General features: G+C 43.1%; 1 protein-coding gene across 1 annotated transcript; it reads right to left on the bottom strand.

Moving 5' to 3' along the window:
- Positions 1 to 1096: 1096 nt before the first annotated feature.
- On the bottom strand, positions 1097 to 17917 carry cdk13 (cyclin-dependent kinase 13). The gene is made up of 14 exons (XM_035412310.1): positions 15643 to 17917; positions 11876 to 12424; positions 10417 to 10584; positions 9683 to 9822; positions 8597 to 8767; positions 8031 to 8220; positions 7485 to 7541; positions 5379 to 5480; positions 5071 to 5148; positions 4738 to 4854; positions 4369 to 4500; positions 3638 to 3834; positions 2849 to 3310; positions 1097 to 2606 (listed from the first exon to the last, which is right to left on the bottom strand). The coding sequence occupies exons 1-14, from the start codon at positions 16764 to 16766 to the stop codon at positions 1801 to 1803; spliced, it is 4293 nt and encodes a 1430-aa protein (XP_035268201.1). The 5' UTR covers positions 16767 to 17917; the 3' UTR covers positions 1097 to 1800.
- Positions 17918 to 19228: the final 1311 nt, after the last annotated feature.

The following is a 19228-nucleotide window of genomic DNA, read 5'->3' as shown; positions in this document are numbered from 1 at the left end:
GTAAGAAGTCAGGTGCCTGCTTTTAGATTAGCCATGAAATTGTCTAATTTAGATTTTTTTTGTGTGTGTGAAAAGGTGCACCTGTATTATGGTGGAAGTGGCATTCTAGTCTGTTGGGTACCTGCAGACCAGCACGTTTTATTTTATTTATTTTTTGGTGTGAATTATGTTCAAAGTGAGCGTTACAGTTGGACAAAGGCAGAATACAGCTCAGTCTGCAGTGACATCTGCTGGCAATCACACATCTTCAGTTTGCCATCAGTGCATTTGCAGTTATACATTTGCATGTATACATACATTTATATAACACAATTTAAATAAGTCCAATTAGCCATCTAATTATTACAGTGCCAATTTACAGATAAATCTATAGGTAGCCTGTACCACGGCAGTTGTGACGCTTAATGTCTATCATCGATTAGGCTAAGCATCAAAACTACTTTTTAGGTTTGAGAGCATTTCTGGCCAAATCCTTATTTTGGTGCATTTTATGTAGGTATATGGGACATCAGCTCAACTATTCAAGATGACTTCAGGACAAAAACCTCTACAGAAATTCCAACAAAAAGGGACTTGAAAATGTTAGGATCGAGTCATTTCGTAGCATAATGAACAGACAGTCAATCCCCACTTCAGGATCAGCCCCTAAGTGACATTACATGGCCTCCCTCCCTTGCATATTGTGCATTTTTCTCCCAGCTAGAAAATGTAAAAAATGTAGATATGCACCTTGAAGTATGCACCTTGAATAGTGCAGTTATTGCTGCTGTGATACACAGTGCCATTGACATTTCAGGTGAAGTCCATATTTGCCATTGTGTTTAAATTGAGATTTTGCTCAAAACATTTGTGTATATACATGTGCAGTAGGTCAGGTATAAATCTAAATATATTGCATATTCAGGGCAGGCTACCTAGGAAAACATATAAGCCATTGTACAGCATTGTAAGAAAACCAGCTATATATATTTTTTCTTACTGATGATTACTTACCAGAGAAAAACAATTTGTATCTGATTTACTTTATGTATGTCATGGTGGCCAAAAAAGGTCTTAAGAAAAGCAGTCCGCATTGTCTAGAAAATAAAAACAATAATTTTAATTTGCATTTCTTTATTAAACATTTGCGAGAAAGAAAATTCAATGTACAAAAAGACATTGCTGTCAATCTCCTTGAATTTGGATTAGTTTTTTTTTTCTTTTTACTTGCCATCAATTACAACAGTAATAGGCAAGACAACTCTGTTCTGTAACTTCCAGTAAAGGTTTTTCTGAAACCAACAGTCCTTTAAAAAATTCTCCAGAGAGAAAACCAGTCAACCAATCTTTCCTGGTGTTAAAATAAAATTGGTTCAAATCAATAGCACAGGCTAATTCAAATCTGCACGTAGATGGCTCATAAATTTAACCCCTAATCAGATTTTGACCACTATATTCAGCAGTGGAAAATCTTTTAATACTAGTCTGCCCACAGGCAACTGAGGAAGAGGCTCAAGTACAGATACAATTACCTGGCATGTTAAACGTACTCAGAACAGGTCTGATATTAATTGAAGACAGCAGTAGAACAGATTAAAACAAGTGGGTAAGCATAGGAAAAGCCCTCAATCCCCAATTACCCCCTTCCCCTGTTCACTGTCTGCCATTCCCAAACAGGGAAAAAATGTTTTGACTCAACAATTTTTTAATTATTACAAATCAAGTCTGCTCTTTTTCCCCCATTAGTCAGGGCCTGAGAAGGTTAAACTTGTGTCGTTTCAAGTCTTCCATTACTGGTTTCTGCCCCCCCTGCCCCCCTCCTCAAAAGGGTAGGCCTCGACCCCGGATTGCCGCTGTGTTCATGTGCGGCATGAACCCAGGGGGGAAAGGGGGCACCATGGGCTGCGAGGGAGAGCCCCACCCCTGACCCGGAGGGGGATGCAGGGGAGGGGGCAGGCCGTCCTGCCGGCTCAGGCCATGGTTATAGGCGTGGATGCTGGCGGGGTGCGGGTGGCCCTCCACAGGCAGGGGGCTGTGATTGTACTCGAAGCGGTGGTCCTTGTCGCCACTGAACACCAGGCCGGACCCCGCGGCCCCCCTGGTAGCCACCGGCCCGCCGTGCGGGTAAGGCTCCTGGTAACCAGGGGTGTGCGGGCGGGCCGTGGACGAGGAGGGCGGCGGGGGCGTGTGGCTGAACATCTCCCTCAGGGAATGGGCGGGGAGCCCTCCCCCCAGCATCCCGCCCAGATAGCTCGCTCCAAAGCAGTCGCCGGGGTAACCTGAGGAGGGGAAGGGAGGGGGAAACGGGGGGTAGCTGCTGTCTCTGGCGTAGTCGTTGCCGTAGTTGGGCCCCTCGGGCTGAGCGGGCTGAGGAGGGGGCGGGGGAGGCGGGTAATCGGGCTCGGGTGCCTGTCCCCCGTCACCGTCCGTCTCGCCGCCGATGGGCGGCGTCAGGCCTGCCCTGCCCCCGCTGTCGGCACTGGCTGCCTGGCGGTAGTCCAGGTCTTCGCAGGCAGGCGGTGGGGGCTCCGGGGGCTCGGGGGGTCTCTGGTCCGGAGGGAGGATGTGCGGGAGATCCAACGTGTCGGGAGGCAGTGGGGGATCGGACATACCACCGCCCTCAGAGGCTGCAGGAGGGGAGAAGCAAGCTGGTTTAGCACAGTTTCAGCCATTGAAGAGTAGCTCTTATGGAATGCTTTTTTTAATATTCTAAGCCAGTGTTCTAGAACTCCATTGCTTAGAATTGCCAGTAGTGATTGTTACATCAGCATTAGAATGTTCAGTCCAGACCATTCTAATCACCAACTTGTGATCCTAGAAACCTTAGGAGAGGTGACCTAATGGCAAACTGGAGGACACCCCTATTTACCTGGCGAGACAGGGCTGGGCTTTGGAGCCTGCCGTGCCTCCGAGAACTGTTCCGAGCCACCCGCCCCGACCACAGGGGGAGCAGCTCCATCCCCCCCATCCCCGTCGGTGCCGGGTTCCTTCCTCTGCATCTGCTGGACCTTGAGCAGCTGAGCCATGAGCGCGGTGAAGGCGCCCTGCGTCACCACGGACGCCCCCTCCCCTTCCAGTTTGCCGGGCAGGGGAGGGGTGCGGGGCGCGCCCCCCGGCTGGGGGGGTTTGGGGGGCTCTGGTGGGGCGGGGGGCTCGGTCAGGACACTGGCAGGCATCGAAACCTTGGTGAGCTGCTGCAGGGTCTCAGGGTTCATCCTGATGTTCATGACCTGGGCGAGCTGCGCCATGTTGACCGAGCTCTTGGACCGGAGCAGGTTGAGCAGTACGGTCAGCTGCTCCTGCGTCAGCTGGGAGCCGGAGGCTTTCGAGTCTGCAGGGAGGGAGATGTCCGGACACCACAGTCAGTCAGCACTGAACAGAACTTTACTATACCAAACACATGAATTCAACTATTGCAGTTGTCATTTTCTGTAGATTTAGCTTGCCTGCTTTTAGATATGGTAAGCACTGTAATAATTTCAGCAGTTTAAGAAAATCAAAACAAAAGAGATGACAATGCCAATACGTCCTCCAAGTAAATGCCAGCTCAGCATCTAGCCTTGAACCAAAATGGACGAAGGGTAAAGGCTAGCCTCTGACAGAGGGTAGCGCGACGCTAGCGCTTGGGCGTACGGGGCACTGCGCGGGATCCACTGACCCAGCAGCGCGGAGGCGGCGTTGCTCGGGGGCTTGTGCTGGCCCGGGGCGGGGAGGCCCTGGGGGGTGCCGCTGCGGCTGTCATCCGGCCCCAGCTCTTTACGGGGGGCCTTGGGCGGGGCCGGCTGTTCGGGCGCCTGCCTCTGGCGCCGCCTCTTCTTGCTCCACAGCTCGTGACAGTCCTGCCACAGGGGGAGGCTGGGGAAGAGAGGAAAAGGGGCCAGGGGGGGTCTGGTCAGTACCAGCTGTAGAACGTAGACCTTAAGTCCATCAAACAGCCATTATGACTCACGTCTCATATGGCGCACAGAACATTCAAGAATGCATAACGGACCAAATGCGTAACTAATAAGGAATGTCTAACTGAAAAATATTTCCAGCAGTCACTTTGTCGTCACCTTTTAACTCAAAGATAAAAAAAACTTTTGGAGAAATGTTTTCATGCAAATCCAAGTCGGTGACAGGTAATCAAGACTGTGATACTTTAGTCCAAAAATTGCAAATCTGGGAAAAAAGGGAAGAAAATCTGGACACACTCAATGACCAGAAGATCATGCTGGAAACCACATTAGGCGAAGAGAACTACTAATGAGGAGAACCCTAAAAACATGCCTCTATTTGCCTCGTCTGTAGAAATGCCTTCATTATCTTATCTACAAATACAGCTTGAGCAGGTGAGCCATGAGCGCGGGTGAAAGTGAAGAATTCGCTCTGAGAAAATACGACACATACTCTGGTGTTGGCATCTTGGCTGGGTCCACGTCTTTGAGGAAGTCGCTGTTGAGAGCTTGCTCGGCCATGCAGCGCTTGCTGGGGTCCAACGCCAGCATGTGGTCAAACAAATCCAGGGCTGCTGGGGGTATGCTAACCAAGGAGAGAGTTCGGTCATCTCATGTGAAAAGCAAGCCCATTTTAATGATTGCTACAGCGTGTATTTACACAGAGCACTATTAATTTACCATTTGAAGAGTAGGTTTATTGGAATGTTTTTTCAAAAGTAACAGTAGTGATTGTTACATCAGCTTAAGAATGTTCAACTAAGAACATTCTAATCAAATAATTGTGATCTTACACCTTACAGGGTTAAAGATGGGTACATACAACGCAAACTCTTCCCGTAACCGTCTTCGATACGGTTTCTTTGGTTTCATGGTGTTGAAGTATGGCAGCTTGATCACGTCCGGCCACACGGCAGGGCTGGGGCTTCCACAGATTCGGCTATAGAAAGGGTCAGAAGGAATTCCGCCATCATAGGCTGGTCAGCTTCAAAACTGACATGCCAGTGAAGACTGAAGTACGCGCTGGGAGTTTAGGTGGGTGTTATTCATGCATCTCATCATTTTTACAATTTGAATTAGGTTGCGTTCAGATTTAAAAAACAAAAAAAGAGAATACAAGACGTTTTGGCCCTTTATTGACAGCAGACCAGCTTACCTAATGAGCTCCAACTGGGCAAGCTCCTGGTTGGCCTGAAAGATAGGCTTCTTTGTAAACAGTTCTCCCAGAATGCAACTGTATTGAGAAAACAAGACAGCAAGAAAGAAATTATATATAAATTAAACTGTGGAAGGAGTACTGCTGAACCACTTCCAAAGTGGGGAACCCTTTCATATAAATTCATATATATATATATATATATATATATATATATATAAACCTGAATTAATAACTACAGAACTACCTGAAAAGGGTTACCATCATATTACCATGCCTCATACTATCCACGAAGAGGTTCCTCTTACCCACAACTCCAGACGTCTATGGCAGACGTGTACCTCTCCTCCCCCAGTAGCAGCTCTGGCGGCCGGTACCACAGTGTGATCACCTTATTAGTGTAGGGACGACTGGTGAACACACACATCAATTAACACGTCAGTTCATGAGCCTTTTTCTGATGCTACAGCAAATCTGTTATCAGCTATGGACAACGGAGGACAGACAAACAAAATTACACAAGAGAGAATTAAAATCACCAAACTCTCCAAGTCAGGGGTGTCCAATGTTATCTGAAAAGGGCCGCTGTGGGTGCAGGTTTTTGTTTTAGCCTACCACTAAGACACCCGATTCTACTCATCACTATTTCGGTCTTGACTGAAGACCATGATTAGTTAATTCGTTGAATAAAGTATCTTAGTGGTGGGCTAAAACAAAAACCTGCACCTACGCCAGCCCTTTTCAGATAAGATCGGTCACCTCTGCTCAAGGTTATGACAGTGGTTCTATACCAACATGCACCACACATGGGGGCCAGAATGAGTTTCATACCATGAACTACTCACCTATAAGCATGTTGTAAACTTTTTTTGTGATGCAGTAGCAATGATTCATGCAAGTTAGATTCTCTCCTTCTAAATATAAAAGTTTAATAAAAAAGATTTATAACATCTTTTCTCTCCCTGGCCAACTGATCTGAAGCCGGCCAAGATGTAACAAAGGACAGCTGCTAACTGAGGCCTACACTGTAGATATGAAAAGACAGAATAATACTTATGGGATAATAACTACTCGCAAACTACTCGGTCCTAACAAAATGCACCAGCTCCTTTCTACTGTACAGGAGAGCACGCTGTCTCTAGATCGCAGAGAAAACAGAGTATGACAGTATTACTTTGACAGACACCTGCATATGCTCCCAGAAGAGGTTTAATAACTCCCCAGAAATGTTGTAACTGCAAAATATTTTTGGCAAAAACAAGTCCATTAATTTGATGGATATTTTAAATATGAACCCTTGTGCAAAAATATCAAAGCAAGGCTGCTATAGTCACTAATGTTTATATTTATATTAACTAGTGTTAATATTTTATAACTTTCTCCTCCTTTAATACATTATGTAAATCAATGTTGCAATCCATCAGCTAATGAACGCTTGCTTTGCTCAATAATGAAAGTTCAATTTATCAACTATGAAATTAAAAAAGAGGACTACTTTCGTGAGACCCCTGCAATGTCTACCAGGCCGAATTACATGTTTTACAAATTACAATTATTGCATTAATATAAACAATGCATTACATATAATATTAGATATTTGTATTAATGAGGCAGGGAGAGAAACACCTGCTCTTGTGGGATTTAGATTTTTAGGTTAGTTCCTTGAATTGACAAGTTGATTATGTTACTATTCAAATACCCACTTATGTATTCTCAATTACTAATGTATTTGTAATTACTAATGTATTAGACTTGTACATTCTGAACTCCCTTCTGAAGACCATAAGCTATTATTTATCAAATGTGCTTTTGTTTGATTTAAAAAAACAAAATGTTCTCTTTTTGTGTCCAAAATAAAAGGGTTGACAAAGTTATTTTGAATGAAAACTAGAATGAGCTAGGCTGGTCGTTTGTTAGCTGGGAGTTGTTTTGATGTTGATATACATGAATGGCCTTTATACTTCTCTTCTTCAGGCTTTTCACATGGATACAATCAGTATGCATTCAGAAATTTGGTTCTTGATTAGTATAGTTAACCTGCACTGTTGCTACAGTGATGCAGCATCTATACTTGCTAGTCAGGGAAAGTTGTTAGCCAGGTCTGCCACTACTGCTCATATTAATCATATGAACTTGTATTTCTCCTACATTACAAATTGCCCTAGATACGAGTGTCTGCTAAATTAATATGATGTAATGCAATATGTAGTGTTTACTATGTAAGCCCAACCACTTAAGGAATTGGTTTGAATTTGTTTTGCTTACATAGTTGCCCATCTATATCACAAACTGAATATGAGTAATACCATCTTAAGAATGCAGTGCTTCAATGAACAGCTCAACAGAGACTACTGAGAGATATTGCTAATGTAGTACAGACAAACTGACAGTATAAATGTAAACTGAGAATTTACCTTTCTTCAGAGTTATAGAGTCGCGCCAGGCCAAAATCTGCAAGCTTAATCTGCCCCCTAGAGGAACCAAAGAACATAACACTAGTCAACCACAAAATACTTTCATGGTCAAACCTGGTTTCAACCAAAATTATTATTATTATTTTTTCCTTTTTTCTTTCTTTCAAAGAACATCTTGCTCCCCACATTTGCAGTTATGTCATGTGAAAAATACAAGCATGAGATAACCACAGTAACATTATGTAGTCTTATGAAATATTCTTTTTGCCCAAAATACCAATTTAATGTTTTCATTATTGGAGCATGTTTTATTAATTTCTGCTCAAAACACCAATGTTAGTAAAGCTCAACTTATGATTGTCTCAGTTAGTTTGATCCCACAAATAATTAAGGCTAATTTACAGTCTCACAAAATGAAATAAACATACTTTGGGAACATTTGTCGCAAGATCCACCGATTTCAAAAACTGATACCCTTTTATAAGTTTATAAAAAAAGATCACTGCTGTGCTGATGTGAAAAGCTGATTCAAACTCCCAATCATACTTGTTATTGAGAAGAATATTGGAGCACTTGATGTCTCTATGCAGGAAGTTCTTCTTGTGGCAGTAGTCCAGGCCCTCCAGCAGTTGCCGCATGAAGGACTTGATGTGGCTCTCATTGAAGTGGACCAGGCCAGACTCCAAAAGCCCCATCAGGTCATGGTCCATGTATTCAAACACCAGATAGAATGCACCTGGGCAAACCGTAGTGTACATGAGTGAGAGCTAGAGCACAAAGCACAAGAAAGACTACAGTAGCTGCTAGTTTGAAAACAGACTGATGCGGTGGTGTAAAATAAGCAGTATACTTTTATTTAAAATCTCATGATGTGATCACATCACATCATAGCTATCTCTGTATATTAGGCAACAGTGGCATGACATTTGCCCAATTTTTCTGGTTACAGCAAACTACCAATAGTGGCTTTCGTAACTGTCAGACTTTTTTGCCTTCCTAGAGGATGCCCTTGCAACTACGCTTGTGACAAATTCACTTTCCTAGCATAGCTGACGTATCCATCTCAACATGTGCAAGTAGGCCAATCAAGTACCACCTACAATAATACGTACCCTTATCGTTCCTGAAGTCAACAGCATCCTCCTTGTCAGTGACAATCTCCTTCATGTTGATGATGCTCTTGTGGTTGAGCTGTCTCAAGATCTTGATCTCGCGGATGGCTGTGATGGGAAAGCCTTCCTTCTCGTTATCCAGCCGAACTTTCTTCAAGGCCACCATTTCCGCTGTAGAGTAGGAGATGGATATGCAACAGATGTTCACCGGATTCCATTTTTGCTTGCAACAGGCAGCAACCATCTGAATTAAGGTTATATTTAAATCTAGCATTCCCTCTTAGATTACATGTTGGTCAGGTGGTGTATCCATCATTATGAAGCTAATATCCTAATATTCTTCGAACTTTACAATAGTAGTGGTGCCTCTTCACATTTGCAGAATGTGACTCTAAAGGCCATATATCCTTACAGGCTTGAAACAGGATGAGGTCACATTTATGGCTAGTTTCTTTCTTTCTTTCTTATTTATTTATTTATTCATTTTTTGCATTCCGTTAAGCCACCAAGCAAACTACATCTTACTTATGTCCATGCTTATTTATGACATTATCCTTTATCAAATAACAGGCCTTGAGAAGCATTGCCGTTGTTAGAAATACTACATAATATGACTTAAAATGTCCAAAACTTTAATGTAATATCAAAAAACTGGGATTTGCAGTTACAGCTCCTGGCATAGAAAACACCAACATAAAAACACCAACATCTTGTGCATGTGACAGATATTATTTTAACTCACATTAAAGGGCTGGTCTCTGAAAAATTAGCTTTTTTATTTAACTTAGATATACCTAATCTGAGCTTAATATCTCTTTTATTCATCTCCAGAAAGCCCACAATATTTGACACGAAGGAACTGAATGTTGCAGTAAATCTGTATATTCAAACCAAAAGGTGCATCTATAGAAACATGGAGCTGAAAAATAAGTGAAAATAGAAATGAAAATGAATAAATAAAATAAATAATTTGCTCACACTGGCTTCTGAACCCTGGATTCAGTGACTGCATTTACCCAAAATTTAACCTGTACACTAAAATACATTTATTAATCACACTTTCCCATTCACAGAGGATGGTCTTACCGGTGTCTTTGTCTTTAGCCTTGTACACCTGGCCATAGGTGCCTTCGCCCGTGATCCCAATGATCTCAAACTTGTCCACACAGCGCTTTCCCCAGTCAATCTCCATCTCTTTGATTTCACCAAACCGAGGTCCACATATCCTGAATAGGGAATGAAAATAGTTCTGATGATACAGGTTTAACTTGTGAGTGAGGAGAGATCACCAGGGCAGACATGTTGACATGTAGGCATATGAACAAACCACAGCAACAAAGGGTTTGTAGACTGTGCTGGGATTCTGGACACATAGTACCAGGACCAGATGAAAGTAACTCCTGAACTTTCTTGGGCATATTATATTACATTTATATCACTGTCCCAGTTAGCTAGATCTTTTTATATGAAAGGACAGCAGACAGTCAGGGCTGTTGAATTTTTTTTTTTTTTGCTTTATTCATACATGGAGAAAGTAGAGAGCATAACAAGGATCACAGCTCAGGACGTGCAATGTCGGGTGATCAAACCCCCAACAGCATGGGAGGGGATTCCTATACACGCGTATATAGTAGTCAGCTAAATAGTACCTCACAACACATCTTGCCCGTTAGCTAGCTTTAATACAAACTGTGACCAGCACCAAAGAATACAAGAAAGTAAACACTATCTGCAATTTGATTTTTGCCAAGACTATTTTTGTGACATAACAGTAAAGACCGGTGCAGAGGACAAAGGCGAAGGAGCAAGTCAGGACGCACTTGGGCCTATGGCGGAGCCCGAGGGTTTTCCTGTCTTCCGGGGAGCTTCGAGGAGAGCTGGAGTCGCCGCCCGGTAGCTCGGGGGGCAGGGGCAGGTCGCTGAGGAGCTGCCGGGACTTCTGGTCCGCCGCCTTCTTCCCCATGCGTGGCGGCAGGCAGTCCTTCAAGCTGTAGCCCCAGACAGCGAGACAGAAAGCCAGGGAGGGAGAGAAGAGCAGTCAACACGCTGGGTTTCACTGGTGCTCAGGACGCAGGGCAGGGACAAAACATTACGCTACAGTTTCAAATGGCAGCAGTGAAGAGGAACGTAACCTCCTGCCACTTCTTCCATGAGCAAAAATGCTCAACACCAGCTCAAAAGCAGGGAACAAATCAATTACTGTACTAATACAGCAGCATGTGCAACTAACGCTGTCCATGGAGCATTATGTACAATTCTGCATTACCTCAAATGTTCTGTCTAGAGGAATTTGACTTCCAAGGACAAACAAATTCCTGCTAAAATTGAGCGACCAAGGCTTGGTGCAGGGCTATTAGGAAGCGAGTGGCACAGTTTCCACCAAAACTTGAAAACTGCTTTTTACACAAGAATTTTATTCATAGCCATTAAAATTTTTTATTTTACATTAGATGTGATGTGTCCAAAATTAGTGCAGATGATCCCAAAACCCAATACCTGATGTGGTTCTATAAAAACTATTTCACTTGCAACTTCTCAGTGCAGTGAATATAATTTTTTTTTATTCACTGGTTTACAGAGAATAAAGCCCTTTATTTAAATTTTCCTGATTTGTGCTATTTTGCAATACCACAATACAACTTTTCAAAGTTTGGTTATTGTCGAGACAGCTAGAGCCTACTGAAAGAAACCTAGTGAAAAACCTTTTCCTACTTACAAAAAAGGGGAAAATAAATGGTACGAAAGCAAACACAACCAGTAGCCTAAATGAAGCGCAGGAAAATTGGTAAGAACACAGTCTCAGTCACAGAAAATATAATGTTTCTTAAGAAAATAATTAAATCCATTGTAGGGTTACCAGCCTGAACCTTGATAAAAGCACTTTCTCTAAAGAGGAAACAGGCTTTCTTTCAGTTTCACCCACACCATTTAACCAACTGTCAAATCTGAGCCAAGAAAAAAATACCTCAAATTCCAAGAAAACAAGCATTCAAAACCTATACAGCAACACCTAGAAATGAACCTGAAAATAAATCCTCAACTATGATAAAGTTTTCCTTGAATGGTACAATGTTTTTGGTTTGCTTGACTCTTCATACTCCTTTAAAGTACGTGCAAATATTCAAATACTAAAGAGTGCAGCTGAAGTCAATAAATTCCATTATTTAAGTTAAGAGTGTATAGGTTAGCAACTTTCTGAGATGAGAGCTGTCCATTTTATTTTCTGCTTTATGTTTGTGTTTCAGTTGGTTCCCCATAAGTGTAGCATGGCTCACTCACCTGTCCGGTCCATCCAGGTGCTCAAGGAGGCCTGGGGGCATGGGCAGGGAGGCCAGTGTATGGACGGGTGAGTCAGTGGAGTGCTCTTTGTCCTTCCCCTGTGTCTGAGCAGAGGGCTTCCTCTTGTCCTTGAGTTGCTGGGAGGATGAGTCATCCCTCCCCTTGTTCTCTTTGCTGGGCTGGGGGAGCGGCGCCGTTCGCTTGGGGGGGCAGTCGACGGGGGACTGAGGCCGGCTGGACACAGGGGTCCTTGGCCCCTTTTCGGTCGGAGGCGGGGATGGGGGCCGGGACTTCTTGATGGCATGGCCGGGGCTGGGGCTCGGCTGGGGGGCGCCGCTGGAGGAAGATCCCTTCGTGGGCGTGGAGGCGTTGCTGGAGCTCTTGGCCCGGGCGGCGGCCTCGGCCGCCTTGGCCTTCTTCTGCTTGCTCAGCTCCGCGGCCAGGCTGCTCTTCAGCGTCAGGGTGCTGGGGGAGAGGCTGGAGGGGCGACTGCGCGAGTGGGAGTGCCGCGAGGGGTACGGGCTGCGGCTGCGGGACTTCCCGGCTTGCCTACGCGGGAGAGAGAACGGTATCGGGACAGCGTTTAAGCCGCGCTGCAACCAACACATCCATAAAAACCACCAAACCACCCGCATGGCAGCTGGCTGTACTGCCATTACAAAAGCACTGAGGGCAGGTCACAAATACAACATAAAGGAGGTTTTAAAATTTAGCAGTTAAATCAAACGTAGGCCAATCCAAAATGTAGGCTATATATTTTCCAAAAAACTAACAGTTTTTGCAGCACAACAGTTTATATATTTAATGCTTCACAACATCTTTCATGAAATCAAAGGTATGCATATCAGGGGCTGCCTGGTGGCACATCCGGTTAAAGTTCACTTAGGGGATTTTTTTTTTTTATGTCGTTTCACTTTTATAGTGTACGTGTTCAATGACCCAGACAAGTGTTTTTGTGATGAAAGATGTTTAAGATATTTAGAGAAGTTTCTGACAACTTGCCAGCTCTACACAATTGCAGAAATGCGGTGCAGTCTGTAAGCGTTTAGTGACACAACTCTTGTAGTTTTGGCACATCGGATTTGAAATTAAATAATGGATATGAAGTTAGTAATCTGTCATGTTCCAAAGACTACCATAATGAGAAGACTACACCAGCATAAACATCAGTGTTCATCACAAGATGCCAACCAATGATAAGCCTCAAGAACAGAATGGTAGGAGTTTGCTATAAAGTAGACTACATAAAAAACTGTAGAGCTATGGAACAAATTCTTAGACAGATGAGTTGATTATTAACATGTACCATGGAAAGAGGAAAGTGTGGACAAAGAAAGGAACATGATCCAAAACCTGCCTCCACCTCTATGTAACATGGCAGATGTATTGTTATGGCTTTGGGCATGTATAGCGGCTCACTTGTCTTTATTGATTAAGCGACTGCTGATGGCAGCAGCAGAAAGAATTCTGATGTACACAGAAACATCTCATCTGCTTAAATCTCAAAATTCATTGGACGGCACTTCCCCTTGCAGAAGAACAATGGGCCAAAACATACTGCTAAAGCAACCAAGGAGTTTTTCCAAAGTTAAAAAGTGGAATGTTTTTGACTGGTCAAGTCAATCACCTGACCTGAATCCAACTGAACATGTATTTGATTTCATGAAGTCAAGGCAGAAGCCAGAACACCTACAAAAAAAACAGGAACTGAAGATGGCTGCAGTACAGGCCTGGCAGAGCATCACCAGGGAAAATACCTAGTGACAGTGTCCAAATACTACATGAAAACTTTACTTAAGAACATGTAAATTTTTCCAATTACTTTTGGTCTGCTAAAATGGGGATCTAGAAAACTTCTCCAAACATCAAAAATATTCTCCAATGTACACAAAAATCATCTGGACTAATCAAAAATAAGTGTGAAAACTGAAATAATACTTTAAAAACCCAGAAAATAAACTGTCCTTTCTAGTGCCCGCTGTAGCCAACATCCTCAAAGCATAACTAGCCCACAACTGGTGCAAGCATCACCTTTAGAGGGTGGGTTTCAGTTCTCATTGTTAAAAAGTGCCTCCCGCTGGTCAATTTCCACTTGCAGTCACCTGTTAAGCAGCACATGAAGCGTTTTCACTGGCTCATGGAAGCAGCTTTGCTGACTGCCATGTGAGAAGAAGCAGCAGCTGACAACACATTGCTTTGGAGGAGAGCAAATGTCCATCTGTGCCCTCCAGAATCAATAGCAGAGATTGCAGCAATGAGCACTGCCAGTGAATTTGATTGGGAATTTACCAATGGTGAGGAAAAAGAGGAAATGTTTTTTTTTTTTTTTTTAAGTGATGAGATCTCCCCTCCCACAGACAAAGTGCAAGCTCCAGTAAACTGAGGCAAACCAAGATCGCCAGCCATCATTTGTAAATCTGGCAGGACACTGTCGATATACCAATATACAAACACAAACTCACCACCACCCTCAAATTATTATATTAAAACATTTAAAACTGTTCTAGTAACAGAGACACACCTCCATGAAAGTTACTCCCATGAAAGACATAGCCTACCTGTCTGGGTATGACACACCCAGATGAGCATTCAATAAAGAGATAATTAAATCTAATTAACTACTTAAAAAATAAAATAAAAATAAACAAACAATCATAATGCATACTGTGCCCTAGGGTATCAGTTATCCAAACTGATCAAAATAGATCTGGCTGACATATTTACACAGCTTTCCAAATAAAAATTGTGCAGGCGCACAACACAACTGAAGCACGATGTATTGAAATATTTCATCTGTTCGGCAGACATTAATGTAACTTTTTACATTTTGACACAGGACAGCCATGCTAACATCAACCCTTAAATGCAAATCCCTCGAAAATGTTTTATGCTTTCATAAATATTCACAAACGTGAATATTAAAATGTTTCCCTGAGGCTGGTGGCATGTTCAGACAAATTTCGCAAGCTAGCCTGAATCAAAAATCGTTACAATCCACCGCCATCCGTTTCATGATTTACGGAATTCATACGCAACTCGTGAATACTACTTAAATTCTGAGTCGCAGAATGTATTCATTTCAAATGGCAACGTTATGTTCCACTTGCGCATGTTGCGTTAAACTCCAGGACCAGGATAACTGATGTGATAGTTATTCTGTTCTAATACTACAGTTAATCTGAGCACATGCAAGTTGGCTAACTAGCCGCTAAAACTAAGCAAGACTTTTCCTCAATTCAAATTGTTGAAACATTAGCATACATGGTCTTTAAATTACGAGGTCTTGAAACGTCTCGTTATATGCACACTTAACGCATGTGGCTCACCATCCTATATCTTTCACAAATTAGCCAAGTGTTTTGCAGTCTAAAGTCACTAGAACTTAAGCTGCCGACAATTCATTCAAAGCTATCTTGGCCTTGTGGTTCTTTGGTAAATTAGCTGTGCATTTATCTGAACTAGGCCTTAGCTTCCAGGCTCAAATTCAGCTGAATTAAGTTTTTTTTAAGCATCGTAAAATCGTATTCCTTCTGAATATTCGCCGGATTATTTAATTTACTGAGTAAACAATTCGCAAACTGGAAATTTTCGCTACTTACCCTAACAGTTGTAAAAGCAGCTAACGTCACCGTTAACCGATTTTGCTAACTACTTGTCTTAGGTTAATTGGTCAAACAACTGCAATTTAGTGCAGGTAGCGCTAACGTCGACTAGAAGAATCTGACATATACCGACAGAATTAACATCAAGTTACTTTAGCTACCCACCTTGGACTCGGGCTGAATGACTTTCGGTACGGACTTCTTGATCGCCTTCGACTACCGTATGGACTGGAAGTAATTTCTCCTGGTTCATAAGGGCTCTGTCGGCCGTAGCTGGGGGACTTGCGCCTGTTGTACGGACTCGTGGGAGACCTCTGTCTTTTGTTAATCGAATATGAGCCGGGCGACTTGGAGCGGTTATAGGCGCTATAAGACTCAACATCTCGGCCGTAGTACGCCGGACTTGGGGAGCGTCTCTTGTTCCCATAACTGGATGTGGATTGGTTATAACCAGCGCCAGGGGACTGGTGGTGGCTATAGTTATGAGAATAAAAAGTTCCATACGGACTTTCTTCCTTATGTCCAGGGCTACTTCTGTAGGCCCTGGGCTCATCACGCTCTTCTCTGTAAGCTTTTGGGGTATCTCTATATGCCGATGGTGGGTCTTTTTCTGATCTCATTCTAATTTTGTGCTGTTTGGACTCCTTTTTAACTAACGACGTCATGGTTGACGTTACCAGGGTTGTCTTCTTCCCGTTACTGTCGCTATTCCGCACGCCGTCTCTGCTGTGCTTGTAGCCGCTGCTACCACTCCGTGACTTGCAAGAGGAGTCTCTCTCCCGGCTGTGATTGTCCTTTCTTTTGCGTTCCTTTTCATTTCTATTCCTTTCGGCCGATCGGCTGCTTGGCAAGTCTCTCCTGGGCGAGGAGTGCCACTCTTTCCTCGATTTTCTTCCCGGCGATGCAGGACCGCTGCAGTCCACGAACTCATTTTCGCTCAGACGCTGTAGAAGTCTTTGGGTATGCGGGTCGGGTTTTGGAGAGGGGCTCCCGGAGAACCGCTCCGACTGCGAACTTACATCATCGTATTCCACTAAAGTTCTAAGTTCACCATCTCTTTCAGAGACGCTCTGTTCACAATTGAAATCTTCAGATATATTTTGCTGCGATCTCTTCCTGTCGTGCCTGTGTTTCCTTCGCCGAGAGGACGACGACCGCCTCTTATCCCGCTGTTTCTCGCCCTGAGATAATGCACCGCTACCAGGTTTACTTGTCATGTCCTGTTTGGCATTTCTCTGCTCTGAAGGGCTCCTTCCTCGAACCTCTTGGACCGCCTCCGAATTCGGCATTTATCAGTCAGCCGTATCCAAGTATCCAGATAGCTATATTTCTGTATTATTGGTTGTATCCCCAGGTAAACTAAACAAAACTACATTGGAACTAACGTTGGCTAACTAGCTAAACCTGCCAACTAAGCTATACTTTTCGAACAGACATATTAGCTACGCCGGTTGATGGGCCATCGTATGCACAGTAACTAATCCGCTAACTAGCTAGCTACTAAGTTACCTAGCTAACTACAATTCCGACATTCCCATTCCCTGAAAAAAGAAAACATGACAAAAAGTAATTAGCTAGCTATCCGGTTACATTAACTAACTTGCTACCAACATGGTGCAGGTAGTTCGAAAAATTAATTAGCTTTGCTCCCTTGCTACCCAACCAACAGTTTGCTAGGTAGCGATAGCCGAAGGTGCGTGTAAATCCACGGTCCTTTTAATACATTGGTATCTAACGTTAGCAAGTAAGTCTCATACTCCTTCTTAAGAAAACAGTTTTATTCATTTAATTTGCTAACATCAAAAGTAAAATCTCCAGCAGGTGGGGAAAATCATATCGTAAATAACACGACTCTCAGTTCATAAACTTCTTGTTCGCTGCCATCCCATTTCAGTTCGATAAGGAAGTAGCTAGCTCTAGCCATCGAATACACTTCAACTTTACTCCGGCAGATTCTCTAAAACGTTATTAGATTTTCTTTAAACCCCCCATTTGAATCGATCATTATAATAGTGCATTGTCTGTTAAACTACATGTAAGCAAAACAAAGTTGCGCTTGCTCTTTAGATATTTGTTATTTCTGTAACCGCACATGAACAATCTAGCTGGCTAACATTAGCTAGCGTTTCAGATTGACTAAGATGCTGGTTGGTTACAAAACAGCAGTGCCTACTGCTGTTCTTGATACGTCACTGCCAAAGGAAACCCCTGACACCGGTTAACAAGTTCCTCCCACTGTCAGAAAGAAAACAATTTTCCAGCAAGAATATTGGATGGATAACTGAAAACAGTCTCGTGTTTCTGACGCAAACCCCCCTTTTATTTATTCTACAAGTAGTCTACCGTATAATTTGTACCAATAAGCGAAATACGACCCCAAAGTTACTGTAGGATTAAAATCAACACATTCCGAACGAGTGAGTGCCTCGACATGGCCGCTTTCCCCTACACAGAGGGAACATCCGGGTTGCACGGAAAATCGCTTCCTTTCACCCTTATTTCCTCTAGTAAGTGGGCACGTTTCTTTTATTGCTTTGAGCATGGGTCTGCCTCGTCATGGTGCGTTGTCAGTCGAATGTTACCGATCAAATGGGACTAAGGACAATTTGGTAACACCTAACTAGGACAGAGTTAGCTGTTAAAAAGTATACCGATTGGACGACGTTGGAAACTGTTCAAACCTCAAAGCACACTATTGTTACTTTTCTTTTCATTCGTAATGATATACCATTCAATTTAAGAACATAGCTGTGTTTAAAAAAAAAACTATGGCCAACTAGTTATCAATATATTACAAAGAACAACTGATCAATGCAAAGGAACAAGGAAAATTAATAGCTCCAGTTCTTAGCTTGAAACTGGGGAGTTCAACCAGCAACTCAACTCAAAATATGCATTAGATTCATGCATTGGATTGTTACCATTTTCAATATATAAAGGTAGGTTGATATTTAATATACTGAAACATTTTATTGCATAGATTATTATTATTATTTGAATCTAATAGCCATGAAGTGAAATTGTGACATGCAGAAGTACAGAAACTTTACTTCAGTGGTTCTCAAATTTGGTCCTGCACTGTGTATGCTGGTTTTCATTTCAACCTCAACTGCAATCCCAGAATTTTAACAAGCTGTTAATTCCAGGACTGCTTTTCAGCACGCTGCTGGGATCCACTGGCTAACTTTTCAGCTGACCAGTTTCACTTTTAGTCTTGTGTGCTCAGATAAACAAAACTGAAACAAAACAAAATGAAAATCAAAACGCGCTCTTGGCGTGAGCTCCCGGTCTCGGCCCCGAACTGTGGAGAGAAACACACCTTTAAGCATCTGGGCTGATCAGTTAACAGAACTCAGGTGCATGTGCTCTCTCCACCAGCCGGTGTTCCCGAGACCAATCCGCTTCTCCAGCGGACCGAATGCCACACGGTTGTAATAAGTGTACACACAGAACTGAGAACACCAGGCCTTATGCACAAAGTCCATCAAACTAACAGGACAGTGTGTTGTGGTGTGATTCTGTCTACTACCAGACTGCATCGGATCAAAAATCATTCACCTGATCTGAATCCAATCAAATATGTGTTTCATATGCTGAAGAGAAAACGTAAGCATACTAGCTCCCAAAACAAGCAGAAGCTAAAGATGGCTGTAGTACAGGTCTGGCAGAACATCACCAGAGAAGATACTCAGCACTTGTTCATGTCTATGGGTCACAGACTTCAAGCAGTCATTGCATGCAACGGACATGT

This window comes from Anguilla anguilla, chromosome 4, assembly GCF_013347855.1.
Source record: "Anguilla anguilla isolate fAngAng1 chromosome 4, fAngAng1.pri, whole genome shotgun sequence".
Classification (NCBI taxonomy): domain Eukaryota; kingdom Metazoa; phylum Chordata; class Actinopteri; order Anguilliformes; family Anguillidae; genus Anguilla; species Anguilla anguilla.
The sequence above is the reverse complement of the archived record's forward strand: the minus strand, read 5'-3'. Positions and strand labels throughout refer to the sequence as shown.

Bases quoted from the DNA above. Each gene is read 5' to 3' on its own strand.
- cdk13 (XM_035412310.1), bottom strand. From the start codon at position 16,766: ATGCCGAATTCGGAGGCGGTCCAAGAGGTTCGAGGAAGGAGCCCTTCA. The intron at 4,855-5,070 runs GTAAGCTGGTCT...CCCTTTCTATAG, and splicing joins GCCCAGTTGGAGCTCATTAG to CCGAATCTGTGGAAGCCCCA. The intron at 3,835-4,368 runs GTATGTGTCGTA...TCTCTTCCCCAG, and splicing joins GCCAAGATGCCAACACCAGA to CCTCCCCCTGTGGCAGGACT.